This window comes from Octopus sinensis, linkage group LG1 (genome assembly GCF_006345805.1).
Source record: "Octopus sinensis linkage group LG1, ASM634580v1, whole genome shotgun sequence".
NCBI lineage: Eukaryota > Metazoa > Mollusca > Cephalopoda > Octopoda > Octopodidae > Octopus > Octopus sinensis.
The window spans coordinates 170,162,704-170,183,206 of record NC_042997.1 but is presented as its reverse complement, the minus strand read 5'-3'; the positions used below and the strand labels follow the sequence as shown (position 1 = coordinate 170,183,206).

Here is a 20,503-nt window from a genome sequence, read left to right as displayed (position 1 = left end):
AGAAGGCCACGGGTTATGGACTCACTTGTCCTGCCGGGTCTTCTCGCGCACAGCACACTTCCAGAGGTCTCGGTCTCTAGTCATTTCCTCAGTGAGACCTAAAGTTCGAAGGTCGTGCTTCACCACCTCGTCCCAGGTTTTCCTGGGTCTGCCTCTTCCACAGGTTCCCTCAACCGCTAGGGTGTGGCACTTTTTCACACAACTATCTTCATCCATTCTCGCCACATGACCATACCAGCGCAAACGTCTCTCTTGCACACCACAACTGATGCTTCTTAGGTCCAGCTTTTCTCTCAAGGTACTTACACTCTGCCGAGTGTGAGTACCGGCATTACACATCCATCGGAGCATACTGGCTTCATTTCTAGCAAGCTTACGCATATCCTCGGCAGTCACGGCCCATGTTTCACTGCCATGTAGCATGGCTGTTCGTACACACGCATCATACAGTCTGCCTTTCACTCTGTGCGAGAGGCCTTTTGTCACCAGCAGAGGTAAGAGCTCTCTGAACTTTGCCCAAGCTATTCTTACTCTAGCAGTTACACTTTCAGCACACCCGCCCCCGCTGCTGACTTGGTCACCTAGGTAACGGAAACTATCAACTATTTCTAGTTTTTCTCCCTGGAAAGTGACGGAAGTTGGTCTCAGAGCATTTTCAGTGTTTATTGTTCCTGAGCATCTGCCACATACAAAAACCATCTTCCTAGTTAGCCTTCCTTTGACATTGCTGCATCTCTTATGTGTCCATAGCTTACACTTGGTGCATCTTATAGAGTTTCTACCTACACCTTTTCTACAGATCGAGCAGGGCCATCTACCTGAAGGTGTTTGTGATTTGTCTACCTTCCTACTGATTACGACTTTGGTTTTAGCTAGATTGACTCTGAGGCCCTTCGATTCTAATCCTTGTTTCCACACCTGAAACTTCTCCTCCAGTTCTGATAGCGACTCAGCAATTAGAGCAAGGTCATCAGCATAGAGGAGCTCCCAAGGGCATCCTGTCTTGAATTCCTCCGTTATTGCCTGGAGGACTATGATAAATAGGAGGGGGCTGAGTACTGAGCCTTGGTGGACTCCTACCTCTACCCGGAATTCTTCACTGTACATTTCCAACCCTCACCCTACTAGCGGCGTCCCTGTACATGGCCCGCACAGCTCTCACTAACCATTCATCTATCCCTAGTTTCCTCATTGCCCACCAGATAAGGGATCGGGGGACCTGTCGAAGGCTTTCTCCATGTCAACAAAAGCCAGGTACAGGGGCTTATCTTTGGCTAGGTATTTCTCCTGCAGCTGCCTTACCAGGAATATAGCATCAGTAGTACTTTTCCCTGGCACAAACCCAAACTGCATCTCATCTAAACTAACTCTCTCTCTAATTAGTTGGGCTATGACCCTCTCCGTAACCTTCATCACCTGGTCCAACAGCTTGATACCTCTGTAGTTATTTGTATCTAGGGCATCACCTTTACCTTTGTAGCAGTTGACTATTATACTGCTACACCAGTCATTGGGTATGACCCCTTTGTGTATCACCTGATTAACTATACGGGTGACTAGGCTATAGCCGACACTACCAGACATTTTGAGCATCTCTGCAGTGATTCCTGATGGGCCTGGGGCTTCCCTGTCTTCATGCTTCTAATTGCCTTAGCTACCACGGAACTATCAACTCGGATAGCTGGTCCCTCTGTTGGGTCAACATTCGGCAGACTCTCTTTATCCCATTCATTTTCTTCATTCAGCAACCTTTCATAGTGGCATCTCCAAACCTCTCTCTTTGCATCCTCATTTAGCGCAAGTGAACCATCTTCCATGCGAACACACTTCTCTCCTACACCACATCACGATTCTCTCTCACACACTGTCTTGCAACACGAAACACCTCCAGTCTTTGGTCCTCACGGCGCAGAACATTGGCAAATTTTTTCTTATCTGCTTCCCCTCTGGCTAAATAAACCTGTCTCCTAGCTTCTCTTTTGGCAGTCTGATACAATCCCCTGCTACCCCCATTTTTCCAGACCTTCCAAGCCTGTCTCTTTCTCTAATAGCCCTGTCTACAATATTGTTCCACCACCACGTTATTCTAGGTCGAGAGGGGACTTTGCACCAGCCACAGATCTGGTCAGTGGCTCTCAGCAGGTTGTCCCTTAGAAACGTCCAGCTGTCTTCTACCCCCTGTGATGCTCTATCCCCTTCTACTTCGTCAGAGGCTTCAAGTAATATGTCCCTAAATCTCTGTCCATTTGCAGGATCTTTAAGCTTCCAGATCCTTCTTCTCCATATTTGTCGTCTTCTGGTTGTCCTCCTAGTCCTGATCCTAAAGTCACTAACTACCAGTCTATGTTGTGGGGTACATTCTTCACCTGGAAGGTTTTGGCATTTATAAGCAGCCATCTCTCCCTTTGCCTTGTAAGGATGTAGTCAATTTGGCTGGTATGTTGGCCCGATTGGTAAGTGACTAGGTGGCTGGTAGGTTTCCTGAAGTTAGTGTTGCAAATCATAAGATTATTTGCATCGCAGAACTCCAGCAGCCTGGTTCCCTCCTCGTTGCGGGAGCCATAGCCATAGCCTCCATGTACGCCATGGAAGCCCCCAGCATGTCGTCCAACGTGACCATTGAAGTCACCAGCCACAAAGATAAGGTCTCTGTCGTTCGTCAACGAGGTAGTCTGCAGTAGAGTGTCATAGAATCGGTCTTTCTGTCCATCGGGTAGCCCCGACTGAGGAGCATAGGCTGATATAATGGTTGCTAAACTATGATGAAGCACTAATCTAATCTTAAGTATTCTGTCACATACTCTGATTACCTCAATTACTTTATCTACCCATTTCTCAGCGATAAGTATACCCACGCCACCAACCCCGTCAGTGTTCCCTGCCCAGAAAATCTTGTACCTGCGTTCCTTGCCTGTGAGGAACCTAGCTGATCTCCTCTCCACCTTATTTCTTGCATGCAACATATATCCACACATCTCCGTTCAAGCATCTCGACTATCTCACCAGACCTACCTTTCAGAGTGCCAACGTTGAGGTGTGGGAGGCATGGGCTCTAGAGACCCTGGGACGGTGGACAGTAGCTTCGTGTACCTGAAAAGAAAGCTCGCATTTGGCAGAATTCATGTGCAAGAAATGAAGTAGTAAAGTAGCCTTCAGTACAACCTGCATAACGCTAGCCTTTCATATTTTGCACTGTATGAACATTACCTTACATAGGTCGAGACTAGGGGTAGGGAGGGGTAGGGATGGTGAGAACATTTGCAGTCTTCATGGAGCCCTCTCTTTTTTTCATATTCATCAGCTAAAACTTTTAATAATTAGCTGAATCCATAGTTCCCTTCATTTAAAATAATTATTTTTGGAAAATCTTGCTAGATAAATATGTAAATAATAAACCATAAAAGAATACCTGAAGTTTCATGAGTCGACTTGTGTATCCTTTAAAATAAGAATAATAAACTTTGCTCATAGTGTCCACATATTCATCACGAATCTCTTTGGCTACTTGTCTTTCATGGCTCATGAGGAATTCATTGAAGAACCTAGCAAGACAAACAGACATACCTATAATGTTCAACTGAAGTAAATTTTCAGTAGAGTATTTGCCAAATGAGATTATATATAACTGTAAAACATTAATGAAAGGATCACTCAAGATATTTAAAGAATACATCATATTTATTTGGATTTTACAAGGAAAAATAAATTGACAGTAACTTCGAAGTTTCACCTTACTTGCTTTCTAATGAAGATAACAAAATTAACTTGAAGTCAATATTAACATGCATGCATGCATGGATAAAGATAGAAATGGCCAGTCTATGGGGTTACCATGGATTTCACGTCCATAAAGTATTTAGCTTTACAGCATTTCTTCAAACCCTAAAACCCTCTAGCCTATGGCTAGAAAAGCCATAGACCAATGGGCTTTAGAGTCTGAATAAATGCTGTAAAGCTATACGCATTAGGGACGTGAAACCCAGAGTACACTAGAGACCAGCTATTATGGATGTGAAACCCAGGGTAACCCCATAGACTGCCCATATCTATCTTTATCTGTATACTCTACTGCTCTATAACTTAGAGTGTGTTTCTATTTTGGATTTATGATTTACTGGATATATATATATATATATATATATATATATATATATATATGATAAATCTCTGAGCAAGTTATAAACAGTAGCTGCACGACATCATGAAGTATATTTGCCACCTAAATGTGGCTAACCCTTAAGAGTCGATGCTCCTATAGCTTGTAGCCCCAGGAAGATATCTCCTCCCTAGCTATTGACACACTATCTGTGCCCTATCAGTATTTGCAAAGGGAAGTCATCGTTACCATCTCCAGCCTGACGTGATACACACGAACCCGAGTTTCTGGATACTAATCTGTCATCAGTGTGTGACAACCACTGGTTGGCCATGAGAAGTGGTTCTCAATGCAAATATATATACTTTTTCCAGTGACGAAAAGTCACTGATCTTGAAAAAGTGCAAACAAGCAATGATAAATCTCTGTCATCGTGAAGTATATTTGCCACCAGGGCACAGATAGTGTGTCAATAGCTAGCTGGAGGAGATGTCTTCCTGGGGCTACAAGCTACAGTAGCATCGACCCTTAAGGGTTAGCTACATTTAGGTGGAATATATATATATATATATATATATATATAATATATATATATTAGTGAATGAAGAAATGGAGTTGAACGAAGATTGTACAGAATTCCTTTTATTACATTCTATACATGTTTCAAAGGCCACAATTTTCCAAATTCTGATTAATAAGGATACCATATTGCAGGTGATTTTTGCTACCCAGGTATCGGTTAAACTTTTGAATAATCCGTAACAAGAAAATTCATCTTTCCATTTCAACAAATATATATATATATATTTAATGTAGGATAAAATTTTTTCGAAAAAAAAATTTCATCAATGGCCAGCATATTAAAAAATACCTTTAAAGGTTAAATTCATAAACAACTTATAAATAAGGGCAAACGAAAAAATTTCTAATGCCAAATATGCCGAAATTAGACACCCTGTCCATAACCATATAATTTTTCACAATACACATGCTACTCAAAAAAAGGTCGACAGAAATCTCTAAAGAATTCCATTATGACCACATCGGACCGATTTCAGGGTTAGTTCGTAAGAACCCTCCCTTCATCAGTGATAAATATGGCAAAGAAATAAATGAGATACTTGTCCAATGTGGTAATAATGAAATTTTTTTAGAGATTTCTGTCGACCTTTTTTTGAATAGCGTGCGTATTGTGAAAAATTATATGGTTATGGACAGGGTGTCTAATTTCGGCATATTTGGCATTAGAAATTTTTTTCGTTTGCCCTTATTTATAAGTTATATATATATATTGTTTGAAATGGCGGTGCCCCAGCATGGCCACAGCTCGTGAGCTGAAACTAGATAAAATAAATATATACACACACACACTAATACATACACAACATTGTCTCACATACTTATAGAGTGTAAATAACAACACTACTTCATCTTCAATCCTCGTTATAAACGTGGATTGTGATTTAACATAGTGACTTCCCTTGCTATGCTAAAGCGTATGGGCGCTAAATATCACTAAAAAGAAATAATTAAGGGACACAACTCCGTAATTACTAATCAGTACGCAGGTCAAGATAATTTTTTGAGTAGTAATTGCACCTGCTAGAAATAGCAGTAAAATATCTTTCCAAGCACACCCTTAACATCTTCAAACTAAAATACGAAATGCTTATTACTGGAACGCTTTTTGATCATAGGTCTATACAATCAGCGCTGAATTGAGGGTTAACATATACTTCATAACCACAAAACACAGGGCTTCTACATTATAAATGTCAGCAAGTGTGGGGAATTGTAGCGCAATTTCCAATAAATGGGGAATGCAAAAAAAAAAAAGAAATGTTTTCTTTGAAATCCCAAAACGAAAGTAAATTATCATTTACTAATAGCATCGTTTTGAGATTTCTACTCTTACAATATTTTTATGTCATTTCTAATTAGATACTTCTAAGTTTTCAAATTATCTTTTTTTTTTTTTTTTTTTTGGCTTAATACTTACAAAGGTACGACTGAATCATACATCATGATATATGAAAATTAATTGGATTTTTTTATAATGTTTTTTTTTCTAATTAAATACTTGTAAGTTACCTAAGTATACCTTGGACTAAAAAAAAATTGCAAACATTATTTTATTGATGTTTTTATACATTCTACACTTTTTGCAAATGACGTTGCCATTCTCCACATTTATCTCAATATCAAATTCCTTACAAAATACACTTCCAAAAATAAAGAAAAAAAATGCAACAGAAAGGTAGCAACCGACCTGAATTTAAGCATAGTGTTTTGAGGTACTTGGTAATTGGTCATCGGTTTCCTAAATGAGTAAATCTTCTGAAGAAGGTATTCCCGTATTTTGCTTAAAGCCTAAAAATATAAAAGAACTTTAGATGACTTACGAAATTTGCTTCGTAATCACGTAGTACTGGGTTCGAACCTAACGCATGACATCTTGGACAAGTGTCTTATATGATAATCGGGTAGGTTGATTACTTTTGTGTATATATGGAGCTGGTTGACAGAAATTGTACGAAGCCTCTGTGTGTGTGTGTGTGAGAGAGAGAGAGAGAGAGAGAGAGAGAGTGAGAGAGAGAGACTGCATAATTGTTGCATTTAAATTCGAAGTGACGGAGGAATAATTTTCTGGAAGGGACATAACTCCGGTAAACAACCTGATAAATTGAGTACCTCGAAAACATTACCCCCAACATAGTTATAGTCCAATAACCTTGTAGAAATATAAAAATGGTTATTATTTTTGTCACAGTTAAAAATAGGTGATTCAGAGACAGACACAGGGGAATGCCATTAATATAATATTTAATACTGTCTTATAGTATTTGGAGTTCAAATGATATCACACAATTTGCCTTTTCTTGTTCTGATACCCAATAAATAAACACCTGCTAATAATAATGAAATTGTATACAGTGCTCAGGTGCACCACAACTTGTCAAAAGTGCGTATAAAGCATACGCAGTAATGTACAAGTGAACAATGAAAGTGAACAGTGTATGAGTCAGATACATGCTTGCGTGTGTATGGAGGGGAGAAAATCAGGTGTAGTGTTGGTGAATCTCAGGAAGCATGGAAGTTTTGAAGGATACAGTGCTCCGACAACTAACAACTGGTGCCGGCAGTTTGTTCCATGCTTCAGCAACTCTTAGCGTTGATTCAATCAACTATATCCTTCTTCAATGTATCAACGTAAGAGATATGTTATAGTTAATAAAATAGAAACTTGCAAGTTTTAAAACGATAACAATGATTCACAACATGTAAATGAATAATTATGTCAGATGCTTTTGATTAGTTTAGTAATATACCTTAGTCTTGAGTTTTTCAAGAATATCACGGACATCCTGGCAAGAGCGAGCCTCTTTAAACGACTGTTCCTTGACAAAATTTATTTTATGATTCAATTCATTCAGTTGTTCCATAAATTCTCGCTCAGTCACTGGGGTATCCACGATATGTCTGTTCACAGAAAAATTACATTCAGATTTCAATTATGCTGAAAGGTTAAAAAAAAAAAACACAGACACTGTAAGAATAGTGAAAGTGAATAAACTCAGAAGCAAAGCTACAGAAACCACCTTCCTACAACATCTAAAATACAAAAATAAATTAAAGTGAATCATCAGCAGATGCCAGCAAATAAAAAAGAACCCTTTATATTTCTTATCAGCATCATTATTTTATGTCTCTTTTCCGTGCTAGTTGTCATGATCAGAGTCAGTTATTTATTTGGAGTTACTATCCTCTAAGATCACATATGAACTCCACCTTCTCTGCCAGCCTACCTGTGATCCAACCTCTTGGGTGTCTATAATTTACACTGGATTCCAATCATACTTCTATCATCATCATCATCATCATTTAGCTTCCATTGTCCATGCTGGCATAGGTTAGACAGTTTGACCAGGGCTGGCAACCTGGAAGGCTGCACCAGACTCCAGTCTGATTTAGCATGGTTTCTAGGGCTGGGTGCCCTTCCTAACGCCAACCACTTCAAGAGTGTAGTGGGTGCTTTTACGTAGCACCGGCATGGGTGCCATTTGTGTGACACTGGTAACTGCTATGACTGTGATTTTACTTGGCTTGATGGGTCTTCTTCTCAAGCACAAGATAATGTCATAGGTCTTGGTTATTGCCTTTGTGAAGCCCAACACTTGAGAGGAGCTTTTTATGTGCCACTGGCACTTCTATATATTTACTATTTCTCATAAAACAGTATTTCATTGAATTTTCCCTATATACTTTCATTTATTTCTATACAAAACTGAAAGTCATGGCTGACAGAATTAATATAGCACCATAATTATATACATTTATATTCTAAGGACAGCATGCTGGAAACATATATGAACTAGTCTAAGTTTGTAGTTGATACAGTCAAATGTACTCCTCTCCCAGCTTGTGTGGCTTGTGCCTATGGAGGAATATATTTATAATAAACATGTTATGGAAGACAATCAAGGCCAAAGTTACACAGTAACATTATCTTTGCTTTAATTGTCAAACTTCAGATTAAGAACTCTTATTCATAAACTATAAAATATAATATATTTAACAATCAATAAAATGTCAGTGTATCTGGTGCTTAATTGATACTATGACAAGGATTGTATAAAAAATAAATGTTTTGTAAACTTGCAGTTCAAATCATTTTATGAGCCAGTGAAAATATTCCAGGAAGCCAATACAACATTCAGCTTTAGCCCTGTGTCCCAAATTATCTCTTGAAAGGAATAACTAAATAGAGATATTGTGGACTCTGCAAGACATAGTGGATGCAATCCCTCTCAGAGAACAACAATAACAAAAAGATTAATGCAGAGAAGAGAAGACACTTTAGTCTTGCTATGGGTAATTTTTCAAATGCTGTTGGTAGAATAAACTGCACCCAGTTCAGACGATAGGAAGGACACCCTGCAGTAAAAACCAAGCCAAAAAAAATGAAAAGGAACAAAAAGAGAAGGTGGGGATTCTGTAACCTATCTAAGAAAACAATAATTATAGATAAAAATATCCAAAAGGGACCTTTTGTGTGTATCAAGGACTGCAATGAGTGGTAAAATGCAATGTGACTCATGCAATTCATGCCAGCATGAAAAAGCAGATAGAAAATTATGATAATGTTGATGAGTATTACACTGAATTCTTGTATCCAGGCCTTGGTTCCTAATTCAGTTATGTATACACAATAGTGTGTTCCATGTTAGACAAAGGATACCTTAACATTTTGGTATGTCAACACTAAAAGAGGAAATTATGAGATCCCAATATATTTGAACCTTAAAGAAGTTTAATTATTTTCACATCAGTTTTTCTTCTTTGATGTACAAAAATGGCTAACGCTCCTGTCAGCTTATAAGAATTGATTACTTGCAAGAGATTCTATGACAGTGATGAAGATTGATTAGTTCATGAACTCTTGATTGAAACACTGACCTTTGGATAAAACGTATGTATTATATGTAAGTTACTTACGACACCATACTCTCAGGAATTACCATTTCGTCAACAAACTGACTCAGTTCTCCCCGCACAGCCTGAAACAATGAAGTTATGTTTAATGGATTATTGTTTGAGGTAGCATGAAAAATTTACATACAGAAAATCAGAAAGGTTCCTATCACTTCCTCTTCCTCTTATGTTTTTCTCTCTCTCTCGTTTCACTATGACCTTTCTTCATTACTCTCTCCATCATTTTCTCTATCATACTCCCACCCTATCACTTCTATAACTCCTTTCTTACAGCATGCTACCTATGTGATTAGAGATAGTAATGCACAACAGTACCAATGATTTAGTAAAAAATTCCCCTTTCTACACACCAAGTTGTGTGGAAAAGAAAGGAATGAATGAATGAATGAATGAATGGAGACAATGTAAAGAGAAAGGATTCTTTACTTTTGCTTGGGTAAGACACCTTTCTAGTGTTGGTGCCATAATAAAATGCACCCAGTTCACTCAGTAAAGTAGTTGGTAATAAGAAGGCCATCCAGCAGTAGAAACCATACCAAATATGAAACTTAACAAGCAATGATAAAAATAACTTACCTGAACCCTAATAACCCATCCAACCCATACCATTATAGAAAAGCATATGTAAAATGAAGATCATGATGCTAAATATATGAATATGAGTAAAACTACCTTACAACATTGCATTATCAAATGATTATACATATACAAGGCCTCAGATTTATAATGGAAAATGAGGCTGCAAACCAAGTGTAAATATTTTACTTTATAACATCCAACACTCATTATATATAACTCATTATACTTGAATAATTCTTTAATAAATTTACTAACTTCAGGTTTCACTAAAGTCAAAATAGGAAATGTATGTTTCCTACTTCTGTAATGTGTCTCCTCATGGCAGGTAAGATATGTAGAATCTTACCCCAGCTTATACAGCAGCAAATGTCTGAGAGACATCCCCCACTTAGAAAGAAACACACAAATCTACTGCACATTTCATTGATTGGACAATGTTTACTTAATACTTCAAATTAACGAAACACTTGTTTCCAGTGTTGCACAGCTTCTTGTGACAGACTGCAGCCACACATCACATCTATTTACAAATAAGTTATTGAGTCATTCAGCATTACATGTTTGGTAGAAGGACAAAACTGCACTGGTGACAGGGCAAAACTGCCAAAACTTTGACTCACCAATCAGCACCCAAGGAATTCAGATTGCTGTGGTTCTTATTGATAACTATAAATGAATAAAAGGAAATTGAAATCTAATATTGGTACTAACCTGTCTATTCTTGAGTTTGATGTTCATGGCAATCGACTGTTCTTGTAATGTTTGAATTTCATTACTGATACTACTTAAATCAGCCTGGAAACCATTTAACATTTGTTCCATCCTCTGCAATTGAAATAGTTTAAGATTCATAAATCAGTGAAATTATTTTTCTCTGTTTTGTCTTCTCTCTTTTCTGTGTTGTAAATATAAATAATCAAACAGTCTTTCAGATATGGAAAACAGACATCAAAAAACCCATCTACCACCAGGAACTTTTCTATTTCTCTCTGGTGCCGGAATAATTGATCACCAAGCCTATATATATATAGTGGTTGGCGTTAGGAAGGGCATCCAGCTGTAGAAACATTGCCAGATAAGACCGGAGCCTGGTGCAGCCTTCTGGCTTCCCAGATCCTCGGTCGAACCGTCCAACCCATGCTAGCATGGAGAACGGACATTAAATGATGATGATGATATATATATATATATATATATATATAAATTAATGTAAGTAGCTAGCCACAATACAAAGCCATAAAGGAAAAATTCAGTCAACACTAATTGTAACTGTGGGTGCTAAAAGTACAGTTATTGCTAGAAATAAGAGTTAAAACTCTTATAGCTGCACGAAAAGCAGATTTATATACACTGATAGGATAGATAACTGTCCCATGAGCAAAGATACATCAGAGGACTATAGTTTCATCCAGTAATTAGGACTCCATTGCTTTGATGGAACAGCTAAATTCCTCTGTCAACATATATATTTACCATATAAATTTATGGCTGATTTGGCAAAATGTCGATGTGTATACTAAAAATTAATGTCAGCAGCTAACCACTATATAAAGCCATATAGGAAAAATTTAGTCATCACTAATTGTGACTGTGGGTGCTAGAAGCAGAATTATTGCTAGAAATAAGAGTTCAAACTCTTATAACTGTGTGAAAAGCACATTTATACACCCTGTTGTATATAAAATAAGAGAAAAGAGCATGGATAGAATGTGACACTTCTTTATGCCAATTTTTACATGTTTTAGTAAAACAAGATCTCACACTATAGATAAGCCATTAGTTGATGCAACTTATAGGGCCAACAGAGTAAACATATCATCAGACAATCAGATTTTATTTTTGTTTTGATTGTCTGACGATGTGTTTGCTCAATGCAGGCCCTATAAGTAACATCTACTAGTTGCATTTATAGTGTGATGTCATGTGTTGTCGAATACTGAAGAATAGTATATCAGTTGGAATAAAGAAGTACCATTCACCCACAGCTAAATTTATCATTACCCCACAAAACTACACAGTGTGGGCAAAAGTACAAGAAATAAAAAGAGTGAAGAAATAAACATCAATAATATGTGTGGAAATTATAGAAATTACCTCTAGGATGGTATCACATGCTGCTATCTGTTTGTGAAGACTGGCAATATTTTGGCTCTCTTTGATATCTTTAAATGCAGTTAAGGGCAAATGTCACAAAAAAATTGGTTCTGCAACATGGTTTTGATTTATCGTTAGAACTATTTTAATCCATCAAACTTCACTAATTTCTTTAGAGAATTATAAATACCTCAACTTGCCATTTGGCAGATTCAAGACTCTAAAGTTCTCAGAAAATAATAAATACCTTCAATAATATTAAATGAAGAATAAAATTCATGATATTTATTTTCATTTCAAAAAATAATAAATATTATAGAACTTACACCATAAAACAGTGTCTGATAAGTATATTTTACATACTTCAAATAGTATAAAACTTTATGCTTTATGCATTTTGAAACAGGCAGATTGCTGAAATGCACAAGCAAATATAAATGTTGATTTTCATCTCAGTGTCAACCTAACTATACATAGACACTTCTTTCTCTTTTCAAGATAGTTATAGTTAGTTAAGTCAATAGAGTGACTAAGTTGTGTCCCAATTACCATAATATCAGCCTCTTTCTTTCTTTCATTCCATAGTTGGCAACAGAAAGAAATCTAACCATAAATGTATCAGCTTCTCAAAGAGTTGGGATTTAGGTTTCAGTGCAATTCATGACAGAGGAACAGTTTACATTTTGATAAGATACAAATCCTATGCTCTTGAAATCAAATTTTACTACAATCATTGTATTGGGCACTTAACCAGAACATGTATAACTTCTTGCTTTGGTTTACCTCAGTAACAACAGGTACCATTCTGAAATGTCTGGTAATACAACAGATGTAGAACCAAAAAATTTATTTTATCCATTAAAGCAAATGTTTAATTTTTTTCCAAACTGCCTAATCTAAATGGAAGTAAAAATGTAACAAAAAATATACAGCCAACATATCCAAATCATTATACCAAGCAAACATCATTATTATGTTTAAACATTGACAAAACAGTTTAGAATGAAAATCATGTAAATAAAACATACAATATCATGAAAAGGATACATCCCTGTATAGAAGCATTTTCAACCTCTAATAATTCTTTCTCTATTTGCTTGGAATATTGTCTGAGATCAACACCCTATAAAATAAAAATAAAATACTGCTTAAGGAGAAAAAATTTCACATATGCACAATTAATAACTGAAACAAAGGAGTGAATACTAAGATGCCTGTATGGAAGGGTTCTTAAATTAATTTCAGAAAATATTTACTCACTGTTTTCAAAGCTTCTTTCACAATATCATCTTCCAGATTTTGTTGTATATGAACTAGAAAGTAACAAATATTGAAATATTTGAATAAAAATTCATCAAAACTAAAAATACAAATTATACTAAAAGTAAAACAGAAAAGAGTAGCATGAGTTTTAAATATCACTTATTTGATTTTATATATAATATATATAATATGCTGAATATGTTTGTCATTAATACATACAATGTGTTCATGATTACATATAAAAATCATATTTAGAGTCAGTATGAACTTAGGTCCATATTATGATGCATTGGTACTCTAATTATGAATGGCTAAAAAAATACAATTTTTGAAGTATATCTGTGATCAATAGCATTCAAACCAATTCCAGCTTATTTTCAGAAACAGTCTAACCCTAACTATGTTATATAATGTGCCATCCTTTTTGTTTTATCAGATGTTGTTTTGTAGTTATAGGAAGATTTGGCTGCTATTTTTTTTGCAGGTTGAGAAACCACATAAGAGTTTCATCTTTGTTGCCTTATCTTTGTTTGTGCTCATCTCCAAGATGACAGTTGCAACTTTAGCAATGGAGGCTTTCAAATATGTCAGCAATGGAGGCTTTCAATTGGCTAAAACCATATAATTTTAAAAACTTCTTACTTCCTTATTATTAATTTCTAGGAAAAATGAATGCAATGTTCATCATCAGCATATATGTTTTGAAAATAATCAATTAAAAATTTCAAAATCCAAAGATATAATAATCTTTGAAAGTAAATACACAACAACATAGAGAGAGACTTACAATCAACTTCATCCAGGAGGAAATCTTCTGAAGTAAGGTCTAAAACTCCAAGATTAGGGACCACATCAAAATTTCCAAGGCCCTATGGAATAAATATATATTTTAGAAAAGCTTCATTAAAGACAGTAGATTTATTTTGTACTCAGTTGCATCAGTGTTATTTTTATGAAAATCATTATCAATTCAACATCAGGTTTTTTTTCCTTCTCCAGCTTCGCAACAAATTAAAGAGGCATGAAGTACATCAGCCTATATATTCCAAACATCCATCATCTAACATTCTCAAATCTGATCTACATATATTTCTACTTGATCTTCAAATTTTTCTTTTATCTTTTATTCATTAAATTCATTAACCTGCTTAGGATTGTAGCTATAACTTTGTAGTTTACAAGCTCCACTATGAATCGGGATGCATAACTGTAGATCAAATTACAGATAAGCAAGGAAACATACATGGTGCTACTAGATGATGACAGTTCTTCTGGGAAAAACTCAGGAGCAAATTTTTTAAATAAACATTGTTAGAAAGTTTGCTGGAAAGATTGTAAACAAAATTCTATTTTGTTTACAATCCATTCCAGCAAACTTTCTATTTTTATGTCTCAAAATACAAATGATGCTCAGTTCCTCTACGGGAGAAATAGGACAACCAAAAGTGTGTTCACTAGTGCCAGACATATTTCTCCAAATGGATTCATGCAGATAAGATGAAAATATTGAACAACAGCCTATTATTGGTGTTTGTTGCAGGATATACTATATGGTAGTGGTGATGCTAAGGAATGGTACATACAAACACACTAGACTAATTTCGTTGTGTGTGCATAGATACAAACAACTGAAATGATGTTAAGTGCTGTTTAGCTCCAGATCAAGCAGACCTATGATCAAAGGCACTCTAGCCATGATCATCATGTTTTAGTTGTATCCTATTTTAATACCTTAAAAAAGTGGCTGTAAAATAATTTTATTATTGGATATATTGTTAACGATTGTTCATTAACACTATTTCTTCTCTATATATAATAATAACAACAACAACAATAATAATACAAGGATTGAAATAAAAACAGTGCGTATGTTTATTATGGACATAATGACCCTCGTAAGATACAACAAAATCTGTTCCAACGCACGAGTTCATGTCAAGAATCTTGCTAACTACATCAATCCCATATTAAGTGAACATTAAATTCAATGATTTCTTTAGTGACTTTAATCAAAACATGGAACTTTTTTCCTGTTTACGACCCCTAAGTCTGCTTGCCGATCAAACAATTCTTAGGTTTTGTTTAATTAATAAACGAGAACTAAATCCAATAAGTATGCCGTGGCAAATGGAACAAGGACACAGCGCTCAGTCGTAATCTCTAAAGAATTAAATATATTTTTCTCTATATACATATTTTTAAAAAATAATTAAATTTCGGTGAGTGTTCAATAAAATAAAGTTATTTTGAAGATTTAGTAAATAATTTTATTTTGAACAGCAATTTTAATAAAGTATATACTCTCCCTATTTGTCATACAATCCTGAAATGCCTTCTCACACCCCCCATGGGGTTTGCAGGTACTTGCAGGTGAGGAACCACTGCTCTATATGCAATTATTTCTTTTTCACATTTTATAATGAAAGCTATGTGGAAGGTGGTTGTAATGGATAACGCAAGCTGCGGTAACAATTTTGTCTTGGATCAGAAGTGAAAAATGTTTTTTTTAAAGTACCAGTATTATTAATAAACAATCAGAACTGTTTGTTGCGTAAACAAAAAGCCAAACCCTTGCTTTTAAAACAGGGCTTTCTGGGCCGATGAGAGACAGCAACCAACTTTTCCTTAAAACAAACTCTACTCTATAAAAAAGTGATGAGATACCCGAACGCTTGATTTTAATATCTTAAACTAGTTTAGAACATAGCATTTGTATGACAAGCTTTCAATTAAATGAAAGTGTATGTCTTTAACTGAAACGATAACAATACATAAACAATTAGGGATTTTTTGATTGTATCATTTTCAATAAATAAAATTTAAATGACTTATAAGTATTTACATCCAATGCTATCGCCAGTTAACATTGCAAGACAAACAAATTGACAGACTTTATTATTATTATTAAAACATTACATGTACATTCACATTACGTACAACTACGTGTTTGCACATTTCAGTTGCAAGAAATAACAAAGAATTATAATATTTATTTTACAGATGTTGATAACAGACATATAATTTATTCCTACTTAACACAATAAAGCAAGGCAGTCATATAATATCAAAACAGAATTGTCCCACCTCTTCTCCATTAGTGTCTTCTGCTGTGGTATCCATCTTTAAGTCACGTGAACAATCAAACTTCCTTTTCCGGTAAACTGCAACCATGGTAAGTTGGTGATTCGATATATCTCTGCTTTTATCCTTTATAATCTTAATAATTTAGTGAATTCATCTTCAAGAAAAACGTCGTATTTACTATTTGATATCCATTTTGTGCAAGATTCAATATTATGGTAACAATCAATTGTTTATTTATTACTGAGTATTACTTAAAATATTACCGCCTTACATTTGTGTCCCAGCAATCATGTCTACCATAAATTTATTTTCAAACAAAATTGTACATTTTTTTAATGAATATATCTACTTCACTGTATTGTATATTGCTTATATTTCCTTTTATCGAATTTATTTCTCTCACTAAAAGAAAACTGGTGTTTTCGTGCACCTGGAATATTGCCTTAGATTAATCTGTAAAGTATACGGAGCACAATTTCTTCACGTGGTGAAATTATTGCTTGAATTTGAAATTTCTGGTTTTCAAGTTACTAATATCCTATTATTAAAAATTTCCACCCACAAAGCCCGTACAGATTCAACTTCAATCTGTAAGAGATAAAACCTGAGAAAGTTATTCTGCTGCCACGCACCGTTCTCTAGTGCTTTTTTAAAGAAAACCCTTCATTAGTCCACTGTAGTTTGAGCTTCCAGCAGGTCTTTTACCTACCATATTAATATTATCTAATATAAATTGTAAAATTAAATATTACAATACTTCGTTTAAACCACTCGGAAGCCGTGCTCCCTTTTAGCAACATGTAGGATTTCGTTTCGTCGTCCACACATGAATAGTCGGGTGGAATAACTAAATTGAATTAAACATTACTGCCCTTGTTAAATATTTAATACTTGAAAACATCTGTAGCATTGTTTATTCTTTAGAAAAAACTGTATGATGGTTTCTGTTTGTATACGAAAGCCATCGAGGTTATTGGGAAGACCGCTGGATTTCTTTTACTTGTTTCAATGATTTGACTGGCCATGCTGGAGCACCGCCTTTAGTCGAGCAAATCGATCCCAGGACTTATTCATTGGAAGCTCAGAACGTAAATTCTATTGGTTTCTTTTGCCGAACCGCTAAGTTACGGGGACGTAAACTCACCACCATCGGTTGTCAAGCGATGTTGGAGGGATAAACACACATATATATATGTATACGACGGGCTTCTTTCAGTTTCCGTCTACCAAATTCACTCACAAGATCTAAATAAAAAGGGAATCGTTGTAACACCTTTATTGATTGACTCAGTGATCTGGAATTGAACAAAACAGTAGCGCGATGAATTTTGTTTAGATCATGTAAAGCACACTTTATCACGAATGAAAATGCTCCACACGTACATTTTGGCTTGTGTTGCATATTGTTTTTAATTAAGATAGGGTTTGTTAATATAGTCTTCCGTTACATGGTTAAACTATTCATGCAAATGCTTGTAATAAATCGCATATACAATCCCAAATCGGCGTCTGTAAAATCCTACATGAGAAAGAATGATTTAAGCCTCAAAACTAGTTAGCTGCGAATTTACCAAACTAAAGAATTGGGTACTACTTATCCAACCCTCTCTACTATTAAATTTACACGTTTTCTTTTTACTTTCAGTCGCTCGTAATCCCAGAGAAGTTTCAGCATATTCTGCGTATTATGAATACGAACATCGACGGTCGTAGGAAGTCGATGTTTGCTATTACTGCCATTAAGGTGAGTTTTGTAGGGCTTGAAATTTGCAGCCATTTCACTTAATTTTTGCTGCTTTTTTCTCTCTAAAACGTTTTGGATTTGATGCTTAATGTTTGTTCATTCGAATAAATTTACGCTGTTTTGTTTTCTTTAGGGTATTGGACGACGATTTGCCAATGTAGTTTGTAAAAAGGCCAATATTGATTTAAATAAACGTGCTGGTGAAATGACAGAAGAGGAGGTAAAAATTCCAGTTTTTTCTTTATTTTCCTATGAAGAATTGTATATGTTTTCCATTTCTCGCCCTTTTCTAGAAAGTTTGAGTGGCTATGTAACTCCCCTACACGAACATGCATTGTGTCTCATTCCCCTTATCCACTGGCATAAAACAATCTCAATAGTGCTGGTGGGTGAAAAGATCCATCAGGACATGGATGGGCGATCTTTCGTTTTGACTTGTTTGTTCCTCTGTGTTATTTCTACATTCCACAACATATAAATACATAAAAACAGAACCAACACACACATACACAGAAGAACAAGAATAAGGGCGCACACACAACCCATTAGCTTTCTCTTCCCAACTGACAGTTGACAAGACAACATGTGGTCACGGAAACGACCGAATTCATTGTTTACATTATTTCGAGTCAAAACGAAAGATTGTCCATGGATTTTCAATGCTGATTGATGAGTGAGGCGAAAGCAGTACAAATCTTGGGCAAGCTAAAAGGGAGAGATAAAGAAAGCTTATACCTAGGAACCTTGTGCATATAATTCATAATTTAGTCAAATGTAAATTTCATTTTGGATCTGTTATTCATGAACCAAAAATTTAGCTTTTGATAATTTGACTTCATTACAGTGTAGTTGCCTGCATCTAAATTGAATCTGACAACTATTCATGATGGGATAATGCCTTTTCTATAATCATTCTTTGATGTCAACTAAACTATTTCAGAGTTGTGTTAGTAATGCTGCTTGTTTTTTTTATTTCAGGTTGATAGAGTTTTAACAGTCATGTCAAACCCTCGTCAGTACAAAATTCCTGACTGGTTCCTTAACAGACAGAAGGACATTAAAGATGGAAAATACAGTCAAATTATGGCAAATGCTCTTGACAACAAGTTGCGTGAAGATTTGGAGCGGTTAAAAAAGATCAGAGCTCATCGTGGTCTGCGTCATTTCTGGGGGTCAGTATATTTTTTATTGGAAATGTTTTAAGATAGCATGTTGCTGATATGCTAAGATTACACGTTGGAGGAGTCTGGTTGTGTAAAAGTAAATTGCATATGTTTAGCTGACATGGATAACTTATCTATAAGAGAACTTAATCAGATATTTTGAAGAAATCTGTTAAATATTGTTAGTCTACTTGCCATGATAGTAGTATCCATTTTTTTTTTATTGGGGAAACTAGAATCATTGCTTAAATGGAGTGAAAAAAAAATAATTTTGTTCTGAAAGCAAGAATAGAATCTCATGCCCCTGGTTTGTTTGATAGTTTTATATAATTGGATAAATCTTAACTGCAGTTTGATTAACAAGATTTCGGGTGTTTCCTCTCTAGAGACATACATCTAGCATGATTTGAAAAAAAGTCCATGAACTTAATACTGCAATAATAATGACTATTGTGGGTTTTTTTCTTTTTTAATGAAATGTAAGAATTCTCATGCATATGTTTTGAAGTTGTTGAAACATCACAATGTGGTTTTATATGATAAACTTTTCTTTTCTGTTTTTAGTTTGCGTGTCCGAGGTCAGCACACTAAAACAACCGGTCGTCGTGGTAGGACTGTTGGTGTGGCCAAGAAGAAGTAAATGTATTCTTTTAAGATAAATTGAAATTGGAAAATAAAATGTTCTTTTGTTGTATTTTCATCCTTTCCTAAAATTGATGTTAGAAGTACCAAAATTGTAAACTGTTTTCTTGCTTAGTAGAACCATTCTGCCATTTAATTGGCTGTGCAACTGTTAAATGAATTAACGCAAATGGTGTCGGGGCAAATTTTCTTCATACATAATGTTCAGTTTCAAACTTTGATTACTTCGCATATAGAAATTAATAGCATAAACACATGGTCACAGATTTTGGTGTGGGGGTGTCATTAACATCACTAAATAGTGTTATATAATCTATTTTGATCTCTTGCAGTTATTTTCTAGAT

At 35.4% G+C, this 20,503-nt stretch overlaps 2 protein-coding genes across 5 annotated transcripts in view; one reads left to right on the top strand and one right to left on the bottom strand.

Annotated features, from left to right (window-relative positions):
* The window catches only part of LOC115212840 (vacuolar protein sorting-associated protein 52 homolog), a 32,372-nt gene extending 15,611 nt beyond the window's left edge, over positions 1 to 16,761 (bottom strand). For all 3 annotated transcript variants that reach the window (XM_036506926.1, XM_036506931.1, XM_036506934.1), the window contains exons 1-10: positions 16,610 to 16,761; positions 14,313 to 14,394; positions 13,523 to 13,575; positions 13,310 to 13,385; positions 12,263 to 12,330; positions 10,880 to 10,993; positions 9,593 to 9,654; positions 7,426 to 7,576; positions 6,366 to 6,466; positions 3,410 to 3,542 (exon numbers count right to left, since the gene is read on the bottom strand). In XM_036506926.1, the coding sequence (XP_036362819.1) occupies positions 3,410 to 3,542; positions 6,366 to 6,466; positions 7,426 to 7,576; positions 9,593 to 9,654; positions 10,880 to 10,993; positions 12,263 to 12,330; positions 13,310 to 13,385; positions 13,523 to 13,575; positions 14,313 to 14,394; positions 16,610 to 16,696 (927 nt within the window). In that variant the 5' untranslated portion in view covers positions 16,697 to 16,761. The remainder of the gene's footprint in view (positions 1 to 3,409; positions 3,543 to 6,365; positions 6,467 to 7,425; positions 7,577 to 9,592; positions 9,655 to 10,879; positions 10,994 to 12,262; positions 12,331 to 13,309; positions 13,386 to 13,522; positions 13,576 to 14,312; positions 14,395 to 16,609) is intronic.
* LOC115212849 (40S ribosomal protein S18) lies at positions 16,635 to 20,199 on the top strand. 2 transcript variants are annotated; one of them, XM_029781627.2, is made up of 5 exons: positions 16,635 to 16,697; positions 18,255 to 18,353; positions 18,487 to 18,573; positions 19,332 to 19,525; positions 20,081 to 20,199. In XM_029781627.2, the coding sequence occupies exons 1-5, from the start codon at positions 16,695 to 16,697 to the stop codon at positions 20,154 to 20,156; spliced, it is 459 nt and encodes a 152-aa protein (XP_029637487.1). In that variant the 5' UTR covers positions 16,635 to 16,694; the 3' UTR covers positions 20,157 to 20,199. The 2 variants fall into 2 exon arrangements, with proteins under 2 accessions (XP_029637487.1, XP_029637493.1); XM_029781633.2 differs by lacking the exon at positions 16,635 to 16,697 and adding an exon at positions 16,801 to 16,824.
* The last annotated feature ends 304 nt before the right edge of the window (positions 20,200 to 20,503 follow it).